The 27460-nt window shown below is 47.5% G+C and overlaps 8 protein-coding genes and 2 non-coding genes across 10 annotated transcripts; 5 read left to right on the forward strand and 5 right to left on the reverse strand.

The window, feature by feature from the left end:
* Nucleotides 1-105: 105 nt before the first annotated feature.
* On the reverse strand, nucleotides 106-212 carry BKA55DRAFT_t136. Its single transcript has one exon. It is a non-coding gene; the product is annotated as a tRNA-Met (tRNA).
* Nucleotides 213-2173: 1961 nt separating this feature from the next.
* Nucleotides 2174-3674, forward strand: BKA55DRAFT_638560 (alpha carbonic anhydrase). The gene is made up of 3 exons (XM_046197077.1): nucleotides 2174-2501; nucleotides 2549-3234; nucleotides 3288-3674. Exons 1-3 carry the CDS (start codon nucleotides 2355-2357, stop codon nucleotides 3466-3468), a joined length of 1014 nt encoding a protein of 337 aa, XP_046051625.1. The 5' UTR covers nucleotides 2174-2354; the 3' UTR covers nucleotides 3469-3674.
* A 203-nt stretch (nucleotides 3675-3877) lies between these two features.
* BKA55DRAFT_t135 lies at nucleotides 3878-3949 on the reverse strand. Its single transcript has one exon. It is a non-coding gene; the product is annotated as a tRNA-Asp (tRNA).
* A 664-nt stretch (nucleotides 3950-4613) lies between these two features.
* BKA55DRAFT_294003 (uncharacterized protein) lies at nucleotides 4614-6444 on the forward strand. Its single transcript, XM_046185563.1, has 2 exons — nucleotides 4614-4710; nucleotides 4783-6444. Coding segments are annotated over exons 1-2 (1569 nt in total). The 5' UTR covers nucleotides 4614-4709; the 3' UTR covers nucleotides 6351-6444.
* A 567-nt stretch (nucleotides 6445-7011) lies between these two features.
* Nucleotides 7012-8513, forward strand: BKA55DRAFT_294039 (uncharacterized protein). Its single transcript, XM_046185565.1, has 4 exons — nucleotides 7012-7233; nucleotides 7333-7665; nucleotides 7715-7913; nucleotides 8259-8513. Exons 1-4 carry the CDS (start codon nucleotides 7150-7152, stop codon nucleotides 8321-8323), a joined length of 681 nt encoding a protein of 226 aa, XP_046051627.1. The 5' UTR covers nucleotides 7012-7149; the 3' UTR covers nucleotides 8324-8513.
* Nucleotides 8514-8754: 241 nt separating this feature from the next.
* BKA55DRAFT_294033 (uncharacterized protein) lies at nucleotides 8755-12030 on the forward strand. Its single transcript, XM_046185564.1, has 2 exons — nucleotides 8755-9107; nucleotides 9162-12030. The coding sequence occupies exons 1-2, from the start codon at nucleotides 8921-8923 to the stop codon at nucleotides 11792-11794; spliced, it is 2820 nt and encodes a 939-aa protein (XP_046051628.1). The 5' UTR covers nucleotides 8755-8920; the 3' UTR covers nucleotides 11795-12030.
* Nucleotides 12031-12441: 411 nt separating this feature from the next.
* On the reverse strand, nucleotides 12442-16364 carry BKA55DRAFT_591741 (uncharacterized protein; the record flags this gene model as incomplete). Its single annotated transcript, XM_046195295.1, has 4 exons — nucleotides 12442-13282; nucleotides 13329-13593; nucleotides 13818-14340; nucleotides 14931-16364. 4 exons carry the CDS (start codon nucleotides 16362-16364, stop codon nucleotides 12442-12444), a joined length of 3063 nt encoding a protein of 1020 aa, XP_046051629.1.
* A 485-nt stretch (nucleotides 16365-16849) lies between these two features.
* BKA55DRAFT_591742 (heterokaryon incompatibility protein-domain-containing protein) lies at nucleotides 16850-22029 on the reverse strand (the record flags this gene model as incomplete). The annotated part of the gene is made up of 6 exons (XM_046195296.1): nucleotides 16850-17749; nucleotides 18253-18504; nucleotides 18643-20150; nucleotides 20558-20790; nucleotides 20848-21192; nucleotides 21281-22029. 6 exons carry the CDS (start codon nucleotides 22027-22029, stop codon nucleotides 16850-16852), a joined length of 3987 nt encoding a protein of 1328 aa, XP_046051630.1.
* A 535-nt stretch (nucleotides 22030-22564) lies between these two features.
* Nucleotides 22565-24520, forward strand: BKA55DRAFT_591743 (major facilitator superfamily domain-containing protein; the record flags this gene model as incomplete). Its single annotated transcript, XM_046195297.1, has 10 exons — nucleotides 22565-22744; nucleotides 22800-22878; nucleotides 22936-23122; nucleotides 23172-23223; nucleotides 23277-23380; nucleotides 23431-23504; nucleotides 23600-23768; nucleotides 23822-23954; nucleotides 24005-24273; nucleotides 24331-24520. The coding sequence occupies 10 exons, from the start codon at nucleotides 22565-22567 to the stop codon at nucleotides 24518-24520; spliced, it is 1437 nt and encodes a 478-aa protein (XP_046051631.1).
* A 431-nt stretch (nucleotides 24521-24951) lies between these two features.
* Nucleotides 24952-27008, reverse strand: BKA55DRAFT_505524 (amino acid/polyamine transporter I; the record flags this gene model as incomplete). The annotated part of the gene is made up of 9 exons (XM_046187199.1): nucleotides 24952-25479; nucleotides 25536-25658; nucleotides 25712-26055; nucleotides 26104-26224; nucleotides 26275-26309; nucleotides 26363-26553; nucleotides 26601-26676; nucleotides 26728-26776; nucleotides 26910-27008. The coding sequence occupies 9 exons, from the start codon at nucleotides 27006-27008 to the stop codon at nucleotides 24952-24954; spliced, it is 1566 nt and encodes a 521-aa protein (XP_046051632.1).
* Between the last annotated feature and the right edge of the window lie 452 nt (nucleotides 27009-27460).

The raw sequence follows: 27460 nt of genomic DNA on the forward strand, positions 1-27460 counted from the left end.
AGACACAGGACAAAACTAAAAACGCTAAAAGCCTGAAACAAAGAGTATTTGTTTATGTATTATGATAAAAAGAGAGACAGTTCTGGAAGGGGCAAAAGGAAAGTTTGTCGGTGGAGAGGCTCGAACTCTCGACCTTTGGATTACTCTGATCTGGGACCAAATCAAGCTTCGTGCTATGAGACCAACGCTCTAACCAACTGAGCCACACCGACAAGGTTTTCAATGTCTCAGTTGGTCAAGATTGAGATTATGGTCATTGTCATCGACATAATATGAATTGAATGGAAACAATGCGACATGAATGTGGCTTCAGCAAATGCCACAATCCTATCATTTCCTGTCCAACGAGGTGCGACACGAGGCGAAGTCTTATTATCGCGCCTGTTTGTCTCCCTTGTCGAGCCTGCTGACCCAGCACAACGCGTTTTTCAACAGCCAATCCACGATCACGGTGCATCAACTTGTAGAGGCGCGGTGGCAGGGTGGTCTAATAAGATAGACTAGAAATCTATTGTCTTCAGAGGCGCCTATTAGAATCAGTCCCGCGCCGAATAGACATGATATAGACTTAAGAGAGTCCGACCAGCTTTCGGTGTGCGATGGTGGGAACTCTCTGGGAATTTACTCAATTGAGTATGGCATCTGCTGTCTTATCGTATGATTGATCATAACTCTAGTCTCTTTTTGAATGCGGCAAGATGAGATGAGTATAAGAGTATTAAATCAGGCTCCACATGAAGTTATAAGTCAATTCAGTCTTTATATACTCTGCATCTGCATCACCCAGGACTACAGATGGAAACTGAGTGCTGGGTCCCGAGCTTGAAATCTGGTGCATATGATATAGGGTATGAAGCTTAAGATTCTCTTTCACCAACGAACCTCCACAATCGTCTCCGTACTATTTATCGTAGCTTTTTTATGACAAGATTGGCAAAAATTCGAGTTCTAAGAGCCGATATTACAAGCAAATGTCCCAACTCCCAGCAGTCAAGACGAGATATTGCAAGACCAATGAGGTCTCATTGATTGCACTACAGAGGTCATTGTGGATGACGCGGTCAGGATCGGAACAAACAAAGCCGGAGACACGAATGACGGCGGATAAAGGATAAAAAGATTGCCGAGCTCTAAGCCACCCTACTCGTATCTAACAAGGTTTTGATCCTCCATAATCTCTTGGGCATTGCGTTCCTGACGATCTGAAGATCTTGCGCGTGACAGAAAGTCACCCATCCGACAGGCTGTTGATAGCCATGACACACTCAATTGAGTATCTTCACCACCTTCGGACGATAAGACAAAACAGATTTGCAAACCCGTACAGTGATCGTGCGCTAAAAAGTCCAGACCTCAGAACAGAAACCCCCAACTTCCGTGTTAAACACTGTTTTGGCAATCAAAACAGCACAGCGTTTATATCGGAGCATCACTTCCGTTTCGACAGTATCTATTATTACTCATACAACAAACAGCGTTGACACCTAACTGAAATCGTACCGATTGCCGTGGTTCTTATCTTTAACTATAACCCTAATGTTTCCCCTGGGCCCCTGGTTTAGTGTGTCATCATCCCCCGGATGGTAAGCTGCATGGCACTAAAAGTTCGGTAAGCGAGGCCGTTTGAGGTTTTGCCCCTTGCAACGGGACCTGCTACTGTTATGGTTGGAGGGAAGAGTCTAGACGCGAGTCTTTTTTTTTTTTTTGTTTTTGTAAACGCTGGGAATTTGTTCTTATCGCGATGATAAGAGAAGGGATGTTTCATCTCGTTGCATTCATCTTGACTTGGGGCCAAGACATGGGATAACTGGAGTTAATTGATGAGAAGACAATTAGACGTCTTGATCTTTCTACTGGCCTTCAATGATGTTTATTGGCACCAGACTATCGATGAATCTTGTCAGCAATGTGTATAGATGCCTCACTCTCTTATCATGTTTCCCAAGCCTTCAGGTCTTCCTTGGCATCCGAGACCGGGAGAGTCTCAAACTCCTTGTCGCGACAAGACCTGCGGCGTGAATCACGCTATTCCCCACCTCCACACGTCAAGGTTTAAGGTTACCTTAAGCATACCTCACGAAACAACACTAACACTCCAATTCTATTTTCGACCTCGACTCAATTAAAACCTGTTTACTATAGCCAGCCCCCAAATCATCTATTAAAACAATGCCTTCGTCCAACCTGCTGATTTTTACTCATCATCGTTCGATTATTCTGTTCTTTGTTTCCTAACTGTTTATTTTTCTATTCTTTGAGGCTGGCCTCTTTTGTTTAGTGGATAATATTATTTGTTTCAGTCTCTTTAGTACTTACAGCCAAGCTTTACTTGTTTTTGTCAAAGGATAATCATCATGGCTGGTTCCATTTCTCTGAGGGCTCTTCTCTTGAGTGCTTTTGCCTCAAAGGCCATTGCAAGTTGTGCTTATGGTACTCTATTGCAGCCACGAGCTGAGGGCGGCAAGGTTGAGGTCAACACCTTCGGTTACACTGGCAAGATCGTATGTACCCAGATTCCTACATTCATTGGAGATGCTGACAATCACAGGGCCCTACCAACTGGGTAGCTCTCGATCCCCAGGCCAACGCCCTCTGCTCAACTGGCGTGAACCAATCTCCCATCGACATGGTTGCAGGCGCCAACGCCATGGTCCCCGCCAGCCAGCTCAACCTTGCGATTCCCGATATGCTCGAAGGCGCCGAATTCGAGAACCTCGGCACAACCGTCGAAGTCGTCGCCGGAAAGGGTACCATGTCTTTCCAAAACACCAGCTTTACTCTCCAGCAGTTCCATTTCCACTTGCCAAGTGAACATTTGGATGCTGGAAAGAGTATGGCTATGGAGATGCACATGGTCTGGGAGAGCGCCGATGCCAAGATCGCAGTTGTTGGTGTCTTTATTGATGTTGAGGATGGTGCTGGTGGAAGCCCTGCTGGTAACGCCACAGCTCCTCCTCCTCCCGTTGCGACTCCCGCTGCTCGCAAGCGAGATGGGTTCACTAAGGTCGTTCGCAAGAGTGAGCCTGAGACCAAGGATAAGCGACAGCTTCCCGGTGTTGGTGGCTCTTTCTTCCACGTCAACGCTCCAACTACAGCTGCGACTACCTCCTCGAACCTTTTGGAGACGGTCTTTGGTTCCGTTGGTGAGATCTCTGAGCCTGGAACTCTTACCAAGACCAAGGGTCTCAGCATGGCTGAGTTGGTCAGCACTCTTGCTGCAGGATCTTTCCAAACGTAAGTCTCATCGATAACTGCTCTCATCATAACAAAACTAACATTCGATTCAGATACGAGGGTTCTCTCACAACTCCTCCCTGCAGCGAGGGTGTCCGATGGCTCGTTTCCGACCAGAAGCTTTCCATCAAGACATCCACCTTCCACAGCGTCCAGTCTGTCATTGGCTTCAACTCTCGATTCCCCCAGGGTGCTCTTGGCGAGCCCAACGCCCTTGCAGGAGTGGCGGCTTAGATCTGGCAATGATGATTAAGAGGATGGAGCTTGGTTGTGTAATAATATTTTCCTAGTATACGAGTCTGAGTCGCGCAGGTATACTAGCAGGTTAACAGTTAGAATCAAAGAATAGAATCGGTGATCATAACCTAGCTGTCGCTTTGTGAATGTGTGTTACCGGTGAGATATTGCCTAGCTGCATAATTATTAGATCTAGGCCTTGGCTCCAGCATTGGAAAAAGCAGTTTGAAACTTGAGTTATTACTGGCTATAAAGCGCAAGACGAGGCTCTTACCAACTCCCCAAGCAGACTTGGGATCCGAAAGCTCTGCACATGTCAACGAAGGCCAGGTAATGATCGTTCTAATTGATTGTTGAATTGACAAAAAACCAAAAATGGAAACCTGCGTATCGCAGGTGGCTGGATCTCTCCCGCCGGGAATTGAACCCGGGTCTCAAGCGTGACAAGCTTGCATACTGACCACTATACTACGGAAGACGAACAGGCTCAAGCCTGCTGTAGTGAGGGGATTGTGATTGGACCTCAGCAGTTAGAGCTTATAGAGGCAATTGGCAAATAACTCTATAATAATAATTATAATTACACAAAAGGAGGGCTAAGATGTAATTATAAATAATTTAGATAACATACTTTAACTTTTAATAGTATGTAATATTTATTATTAAAAAAAAATAACTAGCTACTATCTGTGCAACATTGGGCCTTAATGACAGAGAATTGACAAAGCCCGATTACATACACAATGGAACAAAAAGCTGCAAGAGAGCCTCAATCGCAAGATTAGCCTCTAGGAATTGCGCTTATGTACACGCCTCGGTCGCCTTGTCAGGCGCAGCCGCAACAGCTGACGCCATTTGAAACCCGCGCCACCGGCAAGCATCAGACGAATTTGCCTTGAATTACATGCAAGACTGACTCTTGGTTTTAATATGCGCTTGTGACGGATGAAGAGAAAACTCGCGGGGAGCCTGCCTGACGTCCCAGGTGTGAAGGGGGGTATATAATGGTGTGACCCCTCAGGCACAAACAGTGGAGGGGCTGACATGTTTCTAATTCTGACCAAATTAATTAACTGTCACAAATCCAGTCGAATTGGTCATTATCAAGAGTATAGTAATGCTAGCTGATATTGCCTGTATCGCCAAACAAGTTTTTCAATTCGGACGGCGTCCCTGAACCATAAACTACAGATTGCTTGATGCATCAAAGATAACCACACTATTAAACAATCGCTATAAGTAAGTATAGAATCAGGACAAACTCACACTCGCTCAGCAAATACCCTACCGGAAACTGACTTTGTATAATAGTGTGCGGTGCGACAGGATGTCGTGCCATCAGCACAGCCAATGCCTGCGACACGTTTCCTCATCTGAACGTGACCCCAAGGCCTGAGCCAGATTCCGAGGACGAAGAGGAATATGAACTCTGGTGGCAGGAATACCAGCAATGGGGGCGGGTTCAGTGCGCTTGCGGTAATGGCTATTTCTGCAGACGACACGCAATTTGGATTCCTGGCGGGGATGTTACCGAGGGACTTGCATTCCCCCGTGAGCGACAACATGAGGGTTGCCCGAGCAGTCACTACCAACCTACGTACCGTCAAGCAGCAGCAACAGCAGCCGAGTCACAGACCAACAACCCCGAAGAACGCCAGCGACAAGATGAAACCAACAGGCGCAGAGTCTCTGGTCGTCATCCATCCTCTCGAAGTCAGAATAGTCCCAGAGGTGAAGTTGAAAGACCATCAGCCAGTTCATCCTCTAGGCATGGAAGGCCCAGAAGTGATAGGCCTCCTACAAGTGATGGCAGCAGGCGTAGAGAACGAGAGGAAGATGGTCCTGCAGTTCGAACATCTGGAAGATCAACTCGGTCATCAAGGACCACTACAAGCGGCGACCAAGCTGATGGTTCTTATCCTCAGAGGGACACTTCTTCCCACCAGCTTACTGCTCGTCGTGAAGAAGACTACAGATCATATCAACAAAGAGACAGTTCATCTAGTCTGCCAGCTGGAGCGGGTGACCAAAGTTACACTTCCAGTCAAGCAAGGCAAAGCACAAGCACAACTTATCAGCCGAGCCTGAACACTTACGTCGCCGCTCCTGCTTCCGACCGCTACCCACCCATGACAAGCAATACTTCACGGACTCTTCAATCGTCATACCAACAACCAGATCCATATAGGCAGCCTTCTTCATCGGCACAGCAATCTTCGTATCCGCAGCCGTTTGGACAGCAACCTGTCACCCAACCGCGCTCTTATTGGCAGCAAACTACGACGCAGCCACTCTCATATCAGCAGCAGCCAACAGACAATCAGATGCCATATGGACAGCCAACCCTGCGGCAAGACCCATATAGGACGTCGAGAAACCCAGTGTCATCCCAACAGCAGCTGGCAGGACAGCAAGGACCATATGACCAGCAACCAGCGGACCAAGGCCCATACAGGACATTAAGGAACCAAGTTCCATACCATCAACAGCCTCCTGGACAACAGAGGCTCTATGGACAACGAAGTGTAGGGGAGCAAATGCCATACAGCGAGGAACCGGAAGAGCAACAAGACAACTCCTCACAGCAACAACACTATAGTCAGCAACCTTCGTACGGACAGCAACCTTCATATGGACATAAATCCTATTACCCCCCCAGCTGGAGCGCACAACAAGCACCGAGCTATTCATCTTACGGTGCTCAGGCTAGCCCACAGGATCTTGCAACAAGGATGAGCAATGTGAGGCTTGATGAAGAATCATACAGGCCGACTAATTATGACGAGTATCCGTCGTCCGGGGAGGAGGAGCCTACTGAGTCCGAAGCTCAGTCTGCAAGTAACAGAAGTAGGAGACACAGAAGACATAGCAGACGTTGAGGCGCCTGAAGGATATTTAGCGGGAGAGCGTGTTTAGATTTTATTAGTTCCATTGCGTTAGTGCTTGGTATTTTGGTATTTATTTCCTTAAACCCTAGATTAACTATTTATATTGTTTGTTGAAGAAACAGATGTGTTATTTGCAGTTGAGACCTGTGGCTGAGAGCTTATAATCATCACACAGAACTTAGTCGATCTTAATGAGGCCCTTCCACTGCCTCGGCGTTTGGATCGCCATACCAGTGGCCCAAAAACAAGGGTCTGTGTTACCAGGGACAATGGCCTATATCGCTTCTCAACGCCCTATTTTACAGGGTTATTACGGAATTCGCATTGCTGAATCTGAGACTTCAATGGCTCAACGGACAACCCCGCCCGTCAGCCTCTGGAGCATGAATTGAGGCTCTGGGATGCTTAGTCTGACTCAGACGAAAGTGCAATTGGGCCATTTCGAGGCCAGCAATACCTCCTTTACGAAAACAAGAGGTGTCGTAGAGGCGCTATGTAACACGTCCTGATTGGGCTCGAGAAGCCGGTGAGTAGCATTGGCGTTACACCTGCATTACGTGTGGTCAGCTGCAATTGGACTTGTGACACCCCTTACGACCGCCCAATTCACAGCCTGATTTCGGGGCAACCATCTGGAACACAGAGATTAGCACGGAGCCTGAAGTGGCCGCCTATACCTCAGTACAAGCACTAATGTCAGCATGGGCAGTAAATTGGCGATGATTGCTTGTTTCCAGTGAAAAACGTCTTTTGATATTCACGACAGATTTACATTAGATAGCAATGCATCATGTCCAACAAAGCTCCACCTTCTGAGGCTGACCTCGAGAAATTCTTCGAAAAAGATGTTATTTGCTGGAAAAAAGCTGTTCAGGTTAGTTGTTAGGCGCTGCTGTCTACCGGCGACGTTTCAGAACAAAATCGGTTGGCTTCTTATCCTGGTAATGGTGTGACTGATCTTGCGCCCCTTTAGATGGTCGAGGAGAAGCGTGCGAAGAAGCAGAAGAGGAAGCCAAATAAATTGAAGAAAAAACCAAATCCCTCGGGCAGTAGTGAACCAGACAGCAGTAAATCAATAACAGATCCGGACAACGCTCAACAATCTACGGCCGTCACAGCCCAAGAACTTATCCAGATTGCACAAACAGCACATGCTAATTCATCAAAGCAAAGAGGGACGGCCAAAGATATTTTTTACAAGATAGTGTTTTATTTCGAAAGGCATTCTCAAGTCATCGACGTTTTCATCCAGCAAGAGCCGAAGTTTACGGCAATCGTTTGGGGGTCGATACGATATCTCTTATGGGTATATATCCTCACTGTGTGCACATGTGCTACCGCGCTAATACTAACAGGTCATCGTGGACTACGAGCAAGCGTCCGAAGTAACAGCGGAAGGCATATTGTTAGTGGTACAGCAGGCGGAGAGATGGTCAAGAATGGCGCGGTGCTACGGACACCAACAGAGTGTAGAAAATGCCACAGTCTACTTATATGTCCAGGTTCTTGAGTTCTTGCAGTCTGCCACCGAGCGCTTCGGACAAGGCAAATGGGGTAAGTTTTGTTCTATTCTTTCTTCAGCATGTGAAACACTTTGACAAATGACCCATTATCTTACACTGGTGATAAATGCAGCTAGGCTAGAGGCATCATTAATCAATAGTGTGCGAGACGAATTCGCTGCAAAGATTGTGAAGCTACAGGACGCAGCAGACAGGCTGGACAGGGCAGCGAATTGGGAGAGTATGTTTCCTACCCTTTCCTTGAATACCATCAAGGGAGATACGTACAGTCTAGAGAAAGGCCAATGAAACTAACAATCTGGGTTCATATAGGCAACGAAGACAGTGAGGCTATACAAAGATGAGGCTGGCCGTTTAGCTGACTGGGTACACGCAGACAAACAAGCAAACAAAGAGATTCTGAAAATTCTACGGACACCGGAAACCCCTCAAGGTAGGTAAAAAACAAAAAGCCTCCCAGTTAATCATCATTCCATGTTTATATGAGAATCACATATTTTGTCTCCAGCATTCTTGGCTATGGGAAAGCTCTTGTGTGATTGGCTCTGCCCAGTCACGGGATTGTTGCAGCCTCGTCAAAGCTCACTGGGATGATCCCAAACTCTCCCTTGTGATCTTCTCCAAATCATCATTTTGCAGGGCTGAGATTGCGCGGCATTACACATTCGCCACCGACGGGTCTCGATACTTCAGTACCGTGTTAGAGCAGTGGGAGTTATCGAGATCACCTGTTTTTCTCAACATCACGCTATCATCACGCGAGAGAACTCACGCACGAATCACGAGGCTGATTGATATTTCATCTAGCGAGAGCAGCAATCATGACCGAGGCACTATCCGCGTTTGAAGCGAAGAAAGGTAAGGCCACAGAGTCGTATATTTATTTTATCATGCTTCTTTGGTACGATTCAAAGTATTTTGCTCTGGGTTGCGAACCAAACAGCGACAAATGAGCGGGCTGAGCTCCAGCTCGGCTTATCTACGTCATTCAAATTTCACACATGAGCTGCTGCTTACGGTTCGATAGGAGAACTTCAGATGGACCTCGACATTACGAAGATTCACCACTGTATCAATGAGCTGGCGAGTCCCATTGCCTGTCGTCCTAGTGGCCTTGGTGCTACAGCTACAGACTCTCAGCCTGAGTGGCTGACGATGAAATCCGCGTATCAGAGATGGCTAGCAGATGCCTCCCCGGACCCCTTATGGATAGTGGGTAAACCTGGTATGTTCATGTCGGTAATCATCAAGGGATAATGACCAATAGAATTTCATATAGGAGTCGGCAAGTCAACACTTGCCCATCAAATTCGGAGTACCTTGTCTAAGACACAGCATACCATCGTAACCCATGCTTTTCAGAGCAACGTGTCAACCCAGAAGCGAGACAGAGCCAGTCTTGCGATATCAATCCTCAGTCAGCTTCTTCCTCCATGTTATCCTGTGAGCAGCTTCCAAAAGGAAATTTTTGCTCAACTGCTTCCCTCGTATAATCAGTATAAATCGAGATTTGAAGATTGTCCCTTCGAACAGCTCTGGCCTCATTGCGTCACCCTCCTCCAGAGCCAAGAAGATTTTATCCTGATCATCGATGCACTCGATGAATGCAGATTTGACCACCGTGGGCAAGCAAAGGAGATTCTAGAGAGCTTAACACAGGTCCTTGACTGCACAGGCGGAAAAGTTGTTATCTTCTCTCGCCCCAACGACATGTTTGGTGTTGGAACCTCATCAAAGATCCACATAAATGAGATCAGGATCACTGAGCAAGACACGCTGCCCGAAATTACCGCTTTTTGTAACTCAGCTTCTGCTAAGCTAGATTTACCGGAGGAGATGAAGCTTCGAGTGGCCTCTCGAGCCAAGCGCCATGCGGACTCCTTTCTATGGCCAGCGCAGTTCCTGCAGGAATTTACCAAGACTCGTAAGATGAGCACCCTTCAGAAGATCCTTGAAGAATACCCTAGCGATATCTGGAGCGTCTACACCAGAATCTGGAAGGATAGATTGAGCAAACTAGACGAGGTGGACAAGTCAATTTGTCGTGATATCTTCCTGATGCTACTTGGAGCTCGGAGAGAATTCGACGTCACGGAGTTAGAGGATGCTCTACATTTGATTCCAGACTCGGGAACTGCTCAGTTCATTATCTCGCAGCACTGTCAACCATTAGTCGAGGTCCTAGATGGTGGTGTGCGCCTGAGCCATGCTTCCGTCCGAGATTTCCTACTAAACGAAGGAATCTCGGGTGGAGGATTATCAATGTCGGAGCCAGATGCGACTCTCGCTCGCAAGTGTCTTGAGTTTCTTCTCAAGGACATTTACGCAAGTAAAGACCGCATTGGCCAACGGCTCAGGAAGAACATTGAAGTTGGTGGCTCCGCAAATAACCAGGAGAAGAGCTTCTACGAATACGCCGCTCGCTACTGGTACATCCACCTCACTGCTCTTCTTCCTCCCACTCAGAGTCTGCTGGAGCTTGCCGGGAGGTTTCTGCGTTCCTTGCAGTTTGCATATTGGGCTGAGTACTCGATAACGGATATGGGTGACTTCGAAGCGATTCGATCCACAGAAATAACTCTGACGGTTTGGCTGCAGAGGCTACCCCACAATGATAGACCGTTACTGCATTTGGATGACTACTTTGAGACTCCGTATAAGAATCTCAGCAGAGAGTTTGAGGAGAACCAGGGAGACAAGGTCCTGCAGTGGATGGCCCTAATACAACTAGGATTCTACTATTTTGATAAGGGGAGGATGACGGAGATGGCGGACGTGCGCAAAAACGTTGCTACTGGACTTACTCAGCTCCTAGGACGACGCAATCCTCTAACCCTCCGAGCGCTCTCAGATGCAGCGTATACGTTCCTCTTCAACAATGAACTTCACAAGGCTCGGAGGCTTTATGCAGGTGTTGCCGCCGACCAGCGCGAGGTTGTCGGAGAGAGTGACCCAAGCCCCTATTTCACGCTCGTCTACCAGTCACAAGCGGAGCATCTTATGCTCGACTCCTCCGCAGCTCTGAGTACCCTGACGGATTCTTTGGCGGGCTTCATTAGAACAACAGGCCCACAGAGCAACGGGTCTCTTATCGCACAGTTGTGGTATGCTGTTGCGAATGCATCCGCAGGTCAGATTGAACAGGCCATCAAAATGATGGAGTTTGTACGTGACAAGCGAAGAGAACAGTATGGACCAGAAGATTCTTTTGGCATTGCTACCCAGATCTTCATGGGGGATCTATACCGCAAACTTGGGGATGAGGAGAAAGCACTCGAAAATATCGAACCGGCGCTTAGGTTTCGCCGTGGATTTTGGCCCATCTCTCACTTCATGACGCTCGACACGGCTCTCATCTTGGCCATAACATACCGAGACTTTGGGAATGATGACGAGGCGGCCGAGATCATTCAAGAGCTCGAAGAGCACGCAAGACTAGATTGTGACCAGAACTTTGTGCGGGCCTGTCAGGTGAAGCATCTGAGAGCGTTGCTGCTATTCGAAGATGGGAATCTGAACCAACCTATCCGTCTCCTAGAGACACTACTCATTGAGACAAACGAGGCGCACAATAACAGGGCTCTTCAGTGGGTTCGACTTGACCTCGCATACATGCTCAGATATAGAGGAGGAGAAGGAGATGAGGGTCTGGCAAGTTCGCTCTTTCACGGCATTGTCACTGATCAGACCCATGATCCAGATGACGAGCCTGATCCACCGAGATGGCTTGAGGCTGCAGAAGGTGCGCTGAAGCTATTGCGATTAGGGAATACTCAAGGCGCGAAGGACCTTCTTGAGAAGGAAAAGTTGCATTGGGCTCGTGAAGAAACGTTGTGGATGTGGTTGGGGGTGCCGGCTGCTGATACGGGGTGGATGAGATTGCCAAAGGGGTTGGGTGATGACAATATGTGACGATACCACTCAACTCTAACATGAGGACTTCTACGGTTGCTAGATTAATAATGAATTTGGAATATGTGTGCTATGCTTTCAATAAGAGTCTCGAGTTTCATAAAGTAGATATTATATTTCTTCTACTTTTTGTTCAATGGTTGTTCGGTTCCTGAGATTGGAACATCATCGGTTATTTGAACTTGACTGTGAACAACTCAAGATATTCTCAGGTAGTACAGCGCGTAACGACATCCTGTTACGGAATCTGCCTCTTACGAATCAGCGCTCCAAAGATGGCTCTTAAGGACTTTAGACTTGGCCAATCTCTTCAGTGATGGCCGGATCTAGAGCCGGAACCGGAATGCTCCGTCTGTCTAATCCCAACGTGCATTGTGCGCGAGCTCTTGGGTGATTAATAGTAATTGTAGTAGCCTAAATCCCCTTTAAAAATACGAATCCACCAGTTCGGTGACCTCGGTGCGGCGCAATCATGACAGTGCAAGTGTTACGTAAGAACCCGTCTAGTACTATAACTGATAAATAATGCTTTTGGACTTGTAAGGATATGGGAAAATGGAAGAAATATGCCATTTGACTATAAATTGACAAGAACCGAACATGATACGTTGAATGTCGACGAAGCCTGTTCTCAAATTGCCCTTGTCCTAAGCTTTCGCCTCGACCCTCTTCATCTCAACATCAAACGCCCTGGACTTGATACTAACAGCCTTCCCATCCTTTCCGTATTTGAACTCGAAGTGGTCCATAGAGAGCCCGTTGTAAATGAAGCGGTCGAGCATATGCCAAGTAATGCACGTCACATCCTTGACCTTAGTCAGACCTTCAATCATCTCAGCTTCAGTGTCGCTGAGCATCGGGAATACGGCTCTCCATGCAGCTCGAGATTTGTTCTCCATACCGGTGGGATACAGCCGAACACTCTTTATGCCTGAGTCGGTTGTGTCGTTGTATCGTCCTGGCTGAAAGCGGTTCAAATTGGGCAGAATGTCAAAGTCTCGGGCAGTCCAGTTAGTCAAGACCAGACCTGGTCCTTTATCCAAAGAGAGGGTAAGCGCAGATCCCGTCTTCTTATCAACGTAACTTCCAGCTAACCGAACTCGGGCTTCGTCTCGAACTGCCATGTCCATCGCTGGAATAAGAGCCTCGACGATATTGAGAGTTGCGAGCTGTGCCCAAACACTTGAGACTTCTGGTCCCGCACCAAGGACAGACACAACAAGGCCAGTGTCGGGTATCATAGCCATGCCGGATTGATAGCCACTCAAGGCACCGCCCTTGGTGTACAGATCGATAATGCGACCGTCGGAAGTTAGATTATCGACGCGATAGATCTCCCAGGGCGATCCAACTGAAGCGCTCCAGGTTGATGTGAAAGTGTTCGGCTTAAGCCATCGACGTGTGCCGGATGGCGACAGAGCCTTATTCTTAAGTATGTTGGTCATGAACGAAAGCACGTCAGCGGTGCTAGAGCCCATCGCGCCCGCACTAGGTATTGTTAGCGGTGATGTGAATTTTGAGAGGTCGTACTCACGGAGCAAAGATTCCGATATCAGCGTTCCAATCAGTGCTTCCAGCCGGAATGAACATACTTTCTGAGTTCTCCGGAACGATACCAGTGTATGTATGCTCCAGACCCAGAGGCTTCAAGACTAAATCCTTGATAGCGGCATCGAATGTTTTGTTCGATGCTGTTTCCACGACAAGGCCGACGAGACTGATTCCAGCGTTGGAGTAGACAGGTGATTGGCTTGGTTGATATACAGGAGGGCGATAATCCTTGAAGATGTTGAGGAAGTCTGTATTCGTTAGCCCTGAAGGGGTAAAGATATGACGGTTGACATGCCTTTTCGCGTGCAGACCGGAGCTCCAGGAGGACCTTTGCAAGATGGAATCCTGTTTCCCTTAGAAAGTTTGGGAAGGCCAAGAGCCTCCCAGTCAAAAGGGAAAGCCGAGATATCAGTGGTCACTGGCCTCGTCAGAAACAACACAACACTTAGTCATACCTTGGAGGTGTACTCACTATCGCCACCAAGACCCGAGAGATGCGCCGCAGCATCACCAACGGTGATACCAGCCCAGTGAGTAACGTCGAGCTCATCACGGAAATGAGAGCCATCGCGATGAGCAAGCTCAGGAATCCAGCGAGTCACAGGATCATTCATGCTCAGTACACCATCCTCTGCCAGACGCAACGCCGCCAATACGGTAAAGACCTTGGAAATACTTCCAAGGCGATATACAGTACTGGAGTTAATCTTCTTCACACCCTCCTTCAGGTTCATGATAGAAGGCGTGTGATGAAAGTCAAGCAATGGCTCATCCTCATAAATAGACTTGACTCCAATAGAAACAGCGGAGACGTTGAACCCTCCCGTCTGTCCCTTCAGAACGGTGGTGATAGCTTCAACGGCATATTGAACAGCAGGATGTTGACTGCCTTGTTTCGGCGCAGGTAGAACAGGACCATAAGGTGGACAATATCGAGGAGTAGCGTCAACGACTTGCTGAAGCCCAGCGAAAAGAGTGAAAAGAGTAGGTAACGACTGAGAGAACAACATTGTGAAGTATTGTTCTACGAGAAGAAGCAACTGCCACAGTGATTCTAACATCATTTTGAGAGATATTCCAGGCTCTATTTATTTATCTCCATCGTTTTGCGCAGATGCAGTTGTCTCTGCTGGAATTCCGTTCAGTTTGTTTTAGTGAGGCACTACAGCCTAGCCCCTGAAAAGACCGAGCTGGCCCACTTCCGTAGGATCTAGCGTGTTTTCACAGCAGGGATGTAATTCAGATTGATGATTGGTGGCACAGCCCCCAAAGACCGATATTGGCTTACCGTTTTATGCTGACGGCCCTTGGCTCGGAATGAATCATGATTCTCGAAGCAAGAAGTCTATTCTGGTAACAGAACATTCTTGTGCCATGTATCCCAATATCTCTCATCCGCCCAAAAGTCCTTCCTCGGACTACGAGTCTCGTCGCTTAGCATGCTTTCCATGTCGCGACATTTGCATAATTGTACCCTTGCGAAGCGAGCTGGACTTCCTGCACCTTTATCTAGAGTGATGCTCTCGTATCGTCGGTCTAGATAATCTTGGACAAGACATAGATGAACCCTCTGATGCTCAGGAACATCTGTAGAGGGCATACTTGGTTGCGACTCGTCGACGTTTGAGGAAAGCTTGTTCAGCGTGTTTTCCTCAGCTGCGATGACAACATCCAAGATCTGAGCCTCAATGGCTCCGCACCATGGCCCTTCCCTTCCACCCTTTCGGAGAAGGCTGAGAGCTCGTTTGCGCCAGAAGGAGTTTCTGTATTTGAGTGTCGCGAAGAAGAGAGGCTGAATAATGCCCATTTCTGGTGTAAATAAGGGTAATGAGTTTGTATCTTTGCCTTGATCTCTTATGTCCAGAACTGCTTTGGCCGAGGCGATGATCTCTTGAAACTCGAGGGCGTAGTCATCATATGCTGATTCAAATGGCTGAAGAGCATTGGAAACGTATATCAAGGCAGTGTAGCACTGCATACGAAGGACGATAAGTTGTTCATTTTTAGGATCAGAGATCGTTTGCTGAGGGTCTAGTTGATTGGATGACAACCACTGTTGCAAGTTTCCGCGAAGTCGTCCTTGCTCAATCAACAGATCAGAGGGAATTTGAGTAGGATGTGCGTATTTGTAAGGTAAGGCTGTAGAGATGAACCGATAGCAGACATGTAATATCCGATATAATGCTCGATCCGGTGACATTGACACCAAGGTTGAGTCGTTGGACCCAGCAGCATATGGGACGTCAAGACTCGTAGCGTATGTTGCTGAATGAAGATTGAGCTTCTCAAATAAAGTCGACAGCCCATCGTCATCAATCGGAAACATAGAACTGCTATTGCCCCGTGTCGCCATCACTGCAAGAGCTCCTTGAAGGTGCATATATCCCCTGTCGCTACGCTGCTGTAGAGTTTCAGTAAAGGCCATCAGTAGACAGGCCACCACGCAAGGCAATGCACCATTTCGAAGAACCGAAACTTCGTTTTGCACTAGTCTCAATGCCTGATAATAATGCCGTGTCGTTGCCAGCCCCGCCTGAGATCTAAGCATATGCTCGTCATAAGAAGCGCCGAATGCAGCAGCAGCAGCTTGCACGGCTGGTATCGAATGAATCATCTGAGGAACTGCATAACTCCAGAATGCAATCTCGGATTCACTCTTGGCGCGACGTGGTCCTTGACTGAGAACAGTGCAGGCTAGATAGACATAGCGATCCAAAGGAGAAGCCGGGCTACGGGAGGGACTGCGTGATGAGAGAAGCGCTACTTCCGCTGCTCTCAGAGAAGGACCCGGAGGCGCGCCAATGGGATAGCCAAGACATGAGACCTTGGAGAAGAGGCAGCGTCGACAGGATGGCTTTGTCTCATCACATTTGACTCTTCGTTTCCTTAATATGTCAGCATTACATCCTACCTCTCTCTTAGAAAAGGGTTCATACTTGCAGGTCAGACAGCCAAACTTGGACTGTCTTACATTAGTTCGCGTCCTCTTTGCACTCGCACTTATTATAGAAGTCTGCATGGTTGTTTAGACACGTATCATCGCTGACGGGAGAGGTATGAGGGGCTGAAGGCACGCAATTATATTTTTCCGGCTACTGGGTGTCAACCACCATACCCTGTTTACTACTATCCATAAACAGCTCCATGTAACTTCTCGATCTTCTATCCACTTTACCAACTCGTGCCTATCGGATTTATGTTGTAATAAATAGACTGGTGGAGATATGCCGATGCCCCTAGTTTCCAATATCTCAACGAGATATAGCAAGCCAACACTGAAAGTTGCTTTTTGAGACCCGACTGTAGATGTCTTGCAAACGGTAGATGTTTCTATTAGAATATCACGGGATTCGACCTCGATGTGCACCTGAGATGCGGAGTGAACCTCATGACTAGGTCCTAAGTATATACTTATGCCTCTGCGCCCAGAAGCAGGAAGAGAAACCACACGCGTGACAGATATGTCAATGGTGATTTGAATTGCGAGCAAATCCATCTGGTTTCTTACGAAGTGTTGACCACCTGAATGTAGGCCAGCCTGTAGGATGTCGTAGCGCGGGGACACCTGCTTGTGAAGTCGACTCCAGGGCTCACCAGCACCAAATGTCCTTCACAGGTCCAAAAGTCGGCATTTCCCTTATCACCATACTGACACTGAAGGCTCTGGAACCCATTCCCCTGGATTATCTCGCAGTCTATAGGCGAAACACCATTCTCCTCGCCAAGCGTAGCTTCCGTAGCAAGCACCAAACTGTAGTCGGATCCTGTTGAAAAGTACCCGGCAATTTTCCCAACATTAGCGCCATTGCCGATCTTGACTTTGCCGCTGCGTTCTCCGACGGTGAAGAATAGAGTCGAGCTGACGTCAGTAGTGAAGTCGATGAATTGTACATCGGGAATTTGTGTGTCGCTGAGTTCGGTGAAGCCTGAGCCGCTGAGGGGTGCGAGGGAGGGGTCACTGCTGCCGCGGGCGTAGATGAAAACGGATTGGACTGCTTCAGGCTCTTCGCTGGTGGTACTGGCTGCGGCAGTGGTGGTTGTAGCGTCGGTGGTGGTCTCGGCAGTGGTGATAGCTAGTGCGGTCGTGGTGGTGTCGACAAGGGCAGTGGTGGTGGTTTCAATGGAAGAGGCACCAGTAGTGGTTTCGATAGTTACAGTCGTACCAGTCTCGGTATGAGACTCAGACTCGGTTGAGATGGTAGAAGTCTGGGTCGCATCGATAGAAGCAGTGGAAGTCGCGGTCTCGCTTTCGAAAGAACTGGCTGTTGTCTGACTGACGGACGCAATGACAGTTGACGAGGAAACAATTGACAAAGGACGGCAGGGCCCAGCGTTCGCAAAATTAGCCGCCAATAAGACGATGGTCCCGGTGAGAAGATTGCGCGAAATCATGGTAACGAATGACTAGGTTAAACCTGAAAATGAGTGACAGAGTGTGAGTAAAGACAGAAGTGAAGATGAATGCCAAGAGGGTTTCTCTTTCCAGTTCTTTATACGAAAAATACCCCTTTTGTTTGTTGACTTGGTTTAGGGCCGATCTTCTTAGTGCAGATCTAGTTGAGGCTATTGATTGTGGCGGTCATCTAAGCCAGTAAATTACTGTGAGTGACTAATGGTGGTAATTTCCCCAAAAAGATTAATGGCGCCATTGAAGAACTTAAGTAGCTCCAGTAAAGTCCACTACCTCAATTATCAACCCTAAAATCCTCAAGTCAGACACCAACCGGCTTTAAGTATGTATATTGTCTTGCTCGCCATCTCAACCATCATAGATCTCTCAACGAAAGTGGCCAAGGAAACATGACTGACCGTGGAGAACAGCCATGGTAAAAACACAACCCATGAATCCAGCGCCTCGTATACAACCGAGGGATGCGTCGATCGCTCAGCCCAGAATCACAATCGACTTCGAGTGAGACATGCTTGTCGAGGTCATTGAGGTCGAAACCCTCACGATCGCATTGCGCACGCTGAAAGGACGTGAACACGTAGCAATCTTCATCATAATCGTCGTCATCAAGACTCATTTCAGAACCCATCCCACTACTTTCGGCGTCAGAATCTTCCAACTGAACGACAAAGACACCAACACCTAGAGGCCTAGCACCGAGCAAAGTTGCAGTGCAAAGTAGTTCCCCCTGCATGATAGCCTCTTCTACCTTTTCGACCATGCTGAACAGCCATTCTTCTGCAGCTGACGATGGCACTTTGAGGTCGAGGATCTCGAATAGCCTTTGGGATAGAACTGGATACTCAGAAGCCAGTTGCTCCGCTAGCCACTCAAGTGGCCGTTTTACCGGCTGGCGGTGCTTTTTCCTTCCGCGAGGTTGACTATAGTTGTGAAAGCCAGCCGTTGTGATCTCGTCGTCCAACCGCCATAGGTAACCCTTAGTCCGTACACCCTCATCAGTCAAAACAACGTTGGCAAAACGACAACCCTTATTAAAAGTAAGTTTTCCTTTTTCCCACGGAGACTCCAAGCCATAGAAGAAATGCCTATGTAAAAACTCCGTGATAGTAATTTTTCTCGCGTCAAGCTTGTCCCGAGGATGATTAAACAAGATCTCCCCATTCACCAGAACAAGTGTAAGCAAGGACAAACTAAGGCTGTGCTTGTCGCTCTGGAGCTTAGTGCTGTTCAAGCGCTTGGTATACTGGCAACAGTTGGCGATGATGGCTAGTCTATCCCACTCTCTTTCCAGTTGGCGACTCGCTATGTCTTCGATGATAGTCGGGGACATTGACACTGGGGCCGAGTCTTCGTCGCCAGCGAGTATAATTGTATATCGCTTGGCTCTCGAGAGGATGGTGTTCAAATACGGTGGCGGCGGTTGATGATTTGAATAGGCTAGGCAAAGTTTTGTTGCCTGTGCGTAAAGTCCCGCGGAACTGATCAAGAGTTCTCCGTCCAAGAGTTCTCCGTCAAAAGATCCAAAGTGACGAGATGACTTTTCATGATTGAGTGTTGCGCAATGGGTCATAAGAAGTGTCATACTCTTGTTCGCACGATAGTTCTCCTGGTAAGTCCATCCTCGGGAGAACCAAATATCTGAGGTGATATAATGTAGAAGCTGAAGTGCATCTAGAGCGCTTTTCCAATCCGCCGGCGATGATAGCAAGTTCTCGTTTCCACGCCTTGTCACAAAGCTTCCGGAGAGGATGCCGGTGAGTAGTTGGAGCTGTTCCGAGGTATTGATAGTTCGCGATAGCAACGCGGCTGGGTGGTGGCTAAGGCTATAGACTCGATCCATTGCCTGCATGCCTATCTCTTTCGTTTCGCCTTCCTGTTGATGGATGCAGTGCTTATCGATCCACAGATACTTAGAATTGACATGATCCATGTACCGCTTTATCCGGCTAAAGACTGTATTTCTCACGGATGATGGTTCCATACGGCCAGACTGAATGTCTTCAACCAAGTACCCACCGTTAGAGATATTGGCCTCTTCTGGAGATGGCTTCCATGTGTACGAGAGAGCTATATAATTTCTCTTCGTAAAAGCGTTGATTGTGACCAGAGTTAGACTCGGTTGTGTTAAGCCTTTAGCATCATCGCATTGCGATGGATTTGTGAAATATAGGCACTTGAGTTTCTCGAGAAATTTCAAAGACTTCTGTTGCGGCACGTTGGCTGCTTGAATGTGAACTAACTGCGCCGCAATGCTGGGGTCTGTATATCTCGCTCTGATATCGAGAAGCGGTTCATCCATGTCATCGCCCATATGGGAGCTTTGTTCCATATGCAATTGGTCGATCTGTGACATTGTCTGCTGAGTTTGAATGAGGACATGGATTAACGCGACATCTTGATTGCGAGCGCTCTAGGTAACCCCTTTATAGTTCTGGCTACTTTCATTTGAATATAATGACAATTCCAAATGTAATCTGCATCAGACATATATACGTAGAGGCTGTGCAATTAGGCAGCCGTGGGTGGCCTCAAAACCGGATACCGATGCGGATTGGTTAAAAATCGTGGCTTCTGATAATCACATGCAATAGCCGGAGCCAGTTCCTATAACCGTTATTTATAAGTCTCTACACTCTTATTTAAAAAGAAAAAGGGCTTCAACCACTTCGCTCAGACCACTTACCAAGAACAGCCTTGATATGACTATTGATCAAGTTTCCATCTCCTGTTGAACACCGTTTCTAGTGCTTTCAGATACCCTAGACCATCTAACAAACTTTTACCAACATAGCCATGCTTACAACGATCTCCAATATACCTTATAGCTACCCGAAGATTATATGCGCAACAAAACACCAAGCTGTCGACACCATAGCGAGCAATATGATCCAGGTGATGCTTGGCAACATCAATCATAATGGTAGTGATAGTCTCCATAGCGGCTTTGGAGCTCTTTGCCCATCCCTCTCGGTCAGCGTGTACAGGCAACGAGCCCGCCCGTGACAATATCTCCTCGTGTAGAATGTATAAGGACCTATGATGGAGTCAGAAGGTGCGGCATCAAGCTTCTATGGAATGGATAGTCGTTTGCCTTATTACTGTTGCGATAGTTCCACAACGCAGCCCCGGTTCATGCAGTGGCTGTGTCATGAACTCGGATAACCGCTCTTGCAACTCTTGGTCTAATTGCTGTAGCTTCAAGAGCCGTGTTTTAACATCACATTTCTCAGATTGATTCGTTCCATTCAAGCAGCTGTCAAGCATATAGATAGCTTGCGCTTGCCGTCCGAAACTGCTTAAGCCAGAAGAGCCCCGTAGTGTTGAAGAAGCCATGGTGCAATATATCGGAACGTATTCGCCGTTTGATTCAACGTCGGAAGGTAAAGGCACATCGGTATCTGGGAAGACTGCCGCCGGACTTCGGTGTTTGGCATGGCTGCATTCGAGCAAGATAAATCTGAAACATGTCAGGACGTTGCATGTTACCATTTACGTAGTGGCCTGAGGTTGGGTAGGGATCGAACCTTTCCAGGACGATGATAGACCACCACAAGTTCCAGTCTGCCATTGCCTGTAATCTCGTCTCTTCCTGAACGGCACCCAGCCTATCATATGCAATGCCGATTCCAATAACTTGTGCCATTCTGATACAAGCAGCAATAGAGATGGAAGCTGAGTCAATCTGGCCACTGGCATACTCATACGCCGATATGATAACACCAGCTCGGACCAAAGCTGTGTTGGCATGCATACTAGCTTGAACCTGGGCGTACAGTGTTTTTACAGCAACATGTACTGCAGTATGATGAACAAAAGGACCAGCCAAGTCTCCACCTGACCGCATAGTGACAAGGCATATGGAGAGCAAAAGAACAGAAACGTCAGCCCCAGGAAACCCTCGCTCGCTTAACTCAATAAGCTCATGCAGGCGCCGTGGGGCTATGATAGGTAACCACCTCTGAAAGTTCTCAAGGAATCGTTTCCCAGCCTCAAGAGGAGATTGACCGACTACCTTATAGAGGTAATGCATGTGATAAGACATCGTTTTGTCCAAAGTGGCAGTAGAGATGGACATTGGGAATAACGTAAGAGACCATGGTTTGAAGACCTCTCCTCCACTATCGCTATGTTTCGGCGTATCGCTCTCATTCTCGTAAACACAATCGAAACCACGCTTGAAACAGTATGAACAGACTGGTAGTTCTTTGCCGCACGCCTTCTTCTTGATTTTGCAAATCCGGCAAACCCGGGGTGCTCGTTGTGGCGAAGACATGAGTGATATGGAGATCGAAACCTGAGCGATGTGGGAACATGTCGTCGGCCGCCACTATCACCGTAATGGGCACTGAGACTGCGATAAATGAAAGGATTAGAAGTTCAGTTGGCGTTGGAAGGTCTTGAGCTCTGATATGAGAGTTCATCCTGGTGGAGACCTGCGGCCGCCGCTTTGCCCATGTCTGGTTTAGTGTAGATGGACAAGACGATCATGCCCGGATATAACCTCGTGGACTCTTGGCAATAACGCTGTTTCTTCGGCTTATATTGCCGAATACTTGCTCATCTGTTAAGAAACCTACAAGAGGCTTACCACAATAAGGCAACTCCGTAAAGTGAACAAGTCCAAGGGCTTCTATCAAGGTACTCATGAGTGATAAAGTGACAGAGTCGAGATTTAACTGTAAGCTTAAATATCGCGATTGTGCTGCCGATGGAATTGAGAGTAGTTTCTTTGTAGCATCAATCGTCCCCGACTTTACAATTTCTCCAGCAAACTCCATAACGGACGAAGCCTTCAACTCGCGCCTGCCATGAAGACCTATAAGAATCAGTCAGACTCCGAGCAGAGTGCTATGACGCCTGAACCATTAGCGGTTCAGGCGTCAAAACCAACCCGCCAATGGTGGCATTGGCATGAGCCTGACACTAGCAAACAAGAGAAGTGGCTCATCTTCAAGCTAGACGCAGCCATTCTGACTTACACCTGCTTGGTATGGAGAAAACGCTTCTGGATCAATAGATTCTTGTTAACGGACTTTCTAAAAGACTTTCTTTGTCAAATATCTGGATCAAACGAATATCACGAATGCTTATGTATCTGGAATGAAAGAGGACCTGAACCTTCGTGAGTCTTTCACCGTTGCAATGTCTCTAATACATAGTGGCTAATCGTTTCCTTTAGATGGAAATGAGCTCAACTGGCTTACGACATACTTCAACATCGGCATTATCATCGGGGCACCATTTTCAACAATGATGCTCACCCTCATCAAACCACGTTGGTGGCTTCCAGCCTGCACAATGGCCTGGTCGCTGCTCGTACTGGGAATGCATAAGGCTGAGGCTGTCAAGACTCTCTATATCTTGCGGTAAGACTCACCAAGTGTATGAGGGAGATGACTCAATCGATCTATCTAGATTCTTTACTGGTCTTTGCGAATCCGGTGCCATGCCTGGATCGTTCTACATTGTATGACTCTTCTAGAGACACGAAAGATATATGCTTACCCAGAAACTTGGCAGATCGGAAGCTGGTATCGCAGGTCAGAAATTAGCAGGCGGACTACCCTGTTCTGGTTCTCCTCCGTTGGCGGGCAGATGCTCTCCGGATACATTCAAGCTGGACTGTATGATAGCTTCAGTCCACTTAATGAGAACAAACTAACAAAGCTCTTAGATATCGAAACATGAATGGCCGCCTGGGTTTAGCTGCCTGGCGATGGCTGTTCGTCCTCGACTTTTTTTATCAGTGTCCCAGTCGTCATTTTCGGTCTTATGGTCTGCCCTGGTAAGAAAATACACGTTCATCCCACCATTTTTGTTCGGCCTAACACTTCACTGTACAGACGAACCGAAGGCTAAGAAGGTCTGGTGGATGACTGAAGAGGAGAGGCAAAGATGTATCGAGCGAATATCCGACGAGGGCCGAGACGCTGAACTTTTCCATTGGGATCGTGCCTTGGTCAAACAGGTTTTGACATCTTGGCAACTTTATGCCTTTTGTATTGCTTGGGGGCTAATAACTTCCTTTTTATTACTTTCCAATGGCTATTGCTAACCGGAATTAGGTTCATGGAACTAACCTGCGGTGTGAATCTTCAACGATGGATGACACTATGGATCAAGTCCCTCCGAGATGACGGAAAGCCCAAATACAGCACCGAGAAAGTCAACGCGATTCCTACCGCCGTCGGATGTACAGTACGTCACTTCATTCACCTTTATGGTCCACTTGACGAAAATTCTTCTAGGGCCTTGTCTGGATGCTCCTCAGTGCGTTCGTTGCAGATAGTTATCAGAATCGAGCTCTGCCGATCTGCGTGCTAGGCTGCGTGCAACTATTTAGCTACATTGTACTTCTCACGTGGCCAAATAGCGAGGCTTTCATCATGGCAGCTTATTATCTCGCCAGTGCATATAGCGCGCTATCACCGTTGATATCTGCTTGGCTGAACTCCAGTTGCGGCGGGAAGAAGCAGCTTCGGGCTCTTACCACGGGCTTGATGACTTCTATTGGATAGTAAGTTTCACCAATCCCAGAAGCAGGTAATAGCAGCTAACCGCTACCGCAAATTAGTGCCGTTGAAACTGTTGCTCAGCAAGAGATGTTTCCCATATCCCAGGCCCCCAGGTTTCAACAGACGCATGGATACGCATTTGGGATCGCATGGATAGTTGTCATGATTGTATGGTGCTCTGCATGCCTCCCACTAATGGAGAGACCTTTCAGCTCGCGATTACAAGTCCTGATGAGAATTGTACGGTAGTGCAGGTTACTCCAACGCCTTATTCTCTCGTCAATAGGTCGAAACAGATTCGCTGGTAGATTGATCATACTCGCTAGCCAGTAGTTAGATATTCGCCGTTTTGCACGATGTAACTCATTATTAGCTCTATTCCTCTATAGATACCAACATTCTGGCAAGTTTGGCATGGTATAGAGCTTTAGCTGAGACCGAAATCAGACAATTAGAATCATTAAAGCTCTAACCTCGTAGCTCATCGTGTTCCGCTTTTTCTATGCCTGGTTTAGTGCGTATGACCGCCCTTGCGTTGTTTCTTTGGTTGACAGCGCCGAATACTTAATCATCCTTCCAGACGCCTATTAGAAGGGTCTCTCCATTACCAAGAATCTCCACACAACAAATGCTTAAGTGGCATACTACCGAGAATACAATCTCCAGCGGATTCATTACGCCTAAGTATTTACATCGGCATCCAAAGTCTGCTGTATTCTTTGGCTCGGTAACCACTTCTCCGCTGGAGTAAACCACCAAGTTAATAAGGCCAGGATTGTAGTGCCCGCCATTATGATGGGCGCGTAGTTCAGCGACTCAGCCGTGACTGGGAAGACGTACGGCGAGTACAAGACAGCGACCACCCATCCATTCCAAAAGACCGCAATGACCTGAAAAGGCTTACTGAGCCGTCCTAAGCTCCATGCTGGCTTGGGGAAGTTTTTGGGTGTCAGGAAGAGTCGTGCAAGGGAGATTAGACCGTATGCAGCTGCCGAGGGTACGCCGGCGGCAGATACCAGAGAGGTGAATGCTACCGCTGATGGAAGAATGGTGCAGGTTATGATAGAGGCGACTCCCCAGACGACTAATACAGCGTTGCGAGGCTGACCTGCTTCTACCTTGGAGACCCAGCCAGACCAAGGCAGAACTCCGTCTCTTGCCACGGCAAAGACCAGTCTAGACGCTGCAGTAACTGCGATGGCGGTGTTCTGGTTCAACTGTAAGCTTTCTAGTTGTATTATAATGAGTAATTGGAGAGGCTTACAAACCAAAGTGCCAGTATGCACACAATGTTCATTACGATGTGTCCACCCTCCCCGAGGATCGCAGCATACACTGACACAAAAGGTTGTGGACCACCATAAGAGAAGAGCGTTGTCGCATCTGGCTGTCATGGTGTTATTAAGCAGCTCATATATTTTAGATGAGATGGGAACTTACCACGCAGAACAAGAAGAGAATGACGACCGCAAAACCGCCAATACCACTGACAACAGTACTCCAGAAAATGCCCCTGGCCGCTGCAACCGAGGCGTTCTTGGTCTCTTCAGCTACATGTCCCGAGGCATCAAAACCAATCAAGACGCCAGCAGTAGCAAGGTAGGAAAGACACCAATTCCAACCAGGCGGGGCCCCAGTGCCGTTATACGTCGTCATGAACGCATCGTGTGCTGATCTAAAGCCAAGAGTGTTGCTCGTGGCAATAGGGAGCCAGATCAGGTTGAGGAGAAAGTCAAGAACAACAATGCTACTAGAGAGCGCGAAGATCCACCTGAAGTACCGAGCTGCTGACATTAGATAAGCGCTATAGAAGGTCGTGCTGGGGGGCTTACGGGGAAGCAAATTCCAGATGCAGGCTAACGCGAGCATGATTTCTGTAAGGATCCATTGTACGGCTCGAAACTTGATGCTTGATGAGTCGGAGGGAAAGTTTGTGTTGAACACCACGATTTCCTGAGGATGTTAGATGTGTTTAAACTTGCTATTCCAAGGCAGATACTTACCGAGAGCATGTAATTCACAGCAGCTTGCGTGTTACCTTGGCGCAACAGCAATTAGAACTCATCAAGGTTACACAGGGACCGTACTAACTGGCGCAAAAGGTCGTCCAAGCAGTGGTAGACCACCAAGCAACGACAAACCCAAACAATCGACCAAAGCGAGGGCCGCCGGCTTCAGCAGCCCAGAGATAGATGGACCCAGCTAAAGGTAGGGAAGAGCAGATCTCGGCAATTACTGCGGCGGTTATGAACGTGAAGACACACGTCACGATGTAACTCGTCCTTTCGAAGTGATTAGCTGAGTGAAGAGACAGGCGGGTAGGACTCACCAGTATGCCAGATTACCACCTGCTGCGATGCCGGTTGAGAAAGTAACGCGCACGCCGCCGATGAAGTAAAGGGCAGCTACGTAGTGTTAGATGATTTTGTCTCTGTTCGTTGGATGGAATGACTGACCGAATGTGGTGGCGAAATTGTGGAATTGATTGAAGCTGCGTTGTAGAACCTGTCATTAATTAGTCGTTATTTATCTGATAGGGCATTACTCTGCCTATTACAGGTTTATATCCTAGTTTTTCCTATTGTTTCTGTGTCAGCTTCGACTGTCAGTCTATTTGAGTTATTTTTGAACTACTAACCAGAAGGATGTCGTCGGATGAATTATCGCTCAAATCGCCTCTTACGTCCCCGCCTGTGTTGACGGGGTCGTCTGTATTATTCTCCCGTACCGTTGACATTGCCGGTGTTTGTTGCTGGTCAATTAGAAATGCTGATGTAGCCACGGCGATGAGTATTAAGAAAAACAAATGTTGAAATTTTTAATGGTGCCTGAGGTACAGAGTATTTACCTCGTATATCAATCGGACCATTCGGCACAAGCCCCCTGCTAGCCAAAGTCAACATGTCCTCTTGACGGAAATCACCCCACTGATAAGATAATGAATTCCATAGTACTTTGTGATTTATACCACTAATAATAAAGTGATAGGCAGATCTATCTATATTAATTTAATTATTAATTAAATAGTAAATTATTTTTTAATCAAGTCTAACTATTTTATTTTAAATGGCAAAGCCAAAAGGTGCCACTCTTATTACATTCTTAAGTTACGTTTCTTTATAGCTTTGCCTAATAATATTTTCTATTGGTATAACTAGTCTGCGGCTGAAAATATTGTCTTAGGTGCAT

This window comes from Fusarium redolens (genome assembly GCF_020744475.1).
Source record: "Fusarium redolens strain MPI-CAGE-AT-0023 chromosome Unknown BKA55scaffold_5, whole genome shotgun sequence".
NCBI lineage: Eukaryota > Fungi > Ascomycota > Sordariomycetes > Hypocreales > Nectriaceae > Fusarium > Fusarium redolens.

Bases quoted from the DNA above. Each gene is read 5' to 3' on its own strand.
- BKA55DRAFT_294039 (XM_046185565.1), top strand. From the start codon at position 7,150: ATGTCCAACAAAGCTCCACCTTCTGAGGCTGACCTCGAGAAATTCTTC. The intron at 7,666-7,714 runs GTATATATCCTC...TAATACTAACAG, and splicing joins CGATACGATATCTCTTATGG to GTCATCGTGGACTACGAGCA. The intron at 7,914-8,258 runs GTAAGTTTTGTT...GGGTACACGCAG, and splicing joins CTTCGGACAAGGCAAATGGG to ACAAACAAGCAAACAAAGAG.
- BKA55DRAFT_638560 (XM_046197077.1), top strand. From the start codon at position 2,355: ATGGCTGGTTCCATTTCTCTGAGGGCTCTTCTCTTGAGTGCTTTTGCC. The intron at 2,502-2,548 runs GTATGTACCCAG...TGACAATCACAG, and splicing joins TCGGTTACACTGGCAAGATC to GGCCCTACCAACTGGGTAGC. The intron at 3,235-3,287 runs GTAAGTCTCATC...CATTCGATTCAG, and splicing joins GCTGCAGGATCTTTCCAAAC to ATACGAGGGTTCTCTCACAA.
- BKA55DRAFT_294033 (XM_046185564.1), top strand. From the start codon at position 8,921: ATGGACCTCGACATTACGAAGATTCACCACTGTATCAATGAGCTGGCG. The intron at 9,108-9,161 runs GTATGTTCATGT...AATTTCATATAG, and splicing joins ATGGATAGTGGGTAAACCTG to GAGTCGGCAAGTCAACACTT.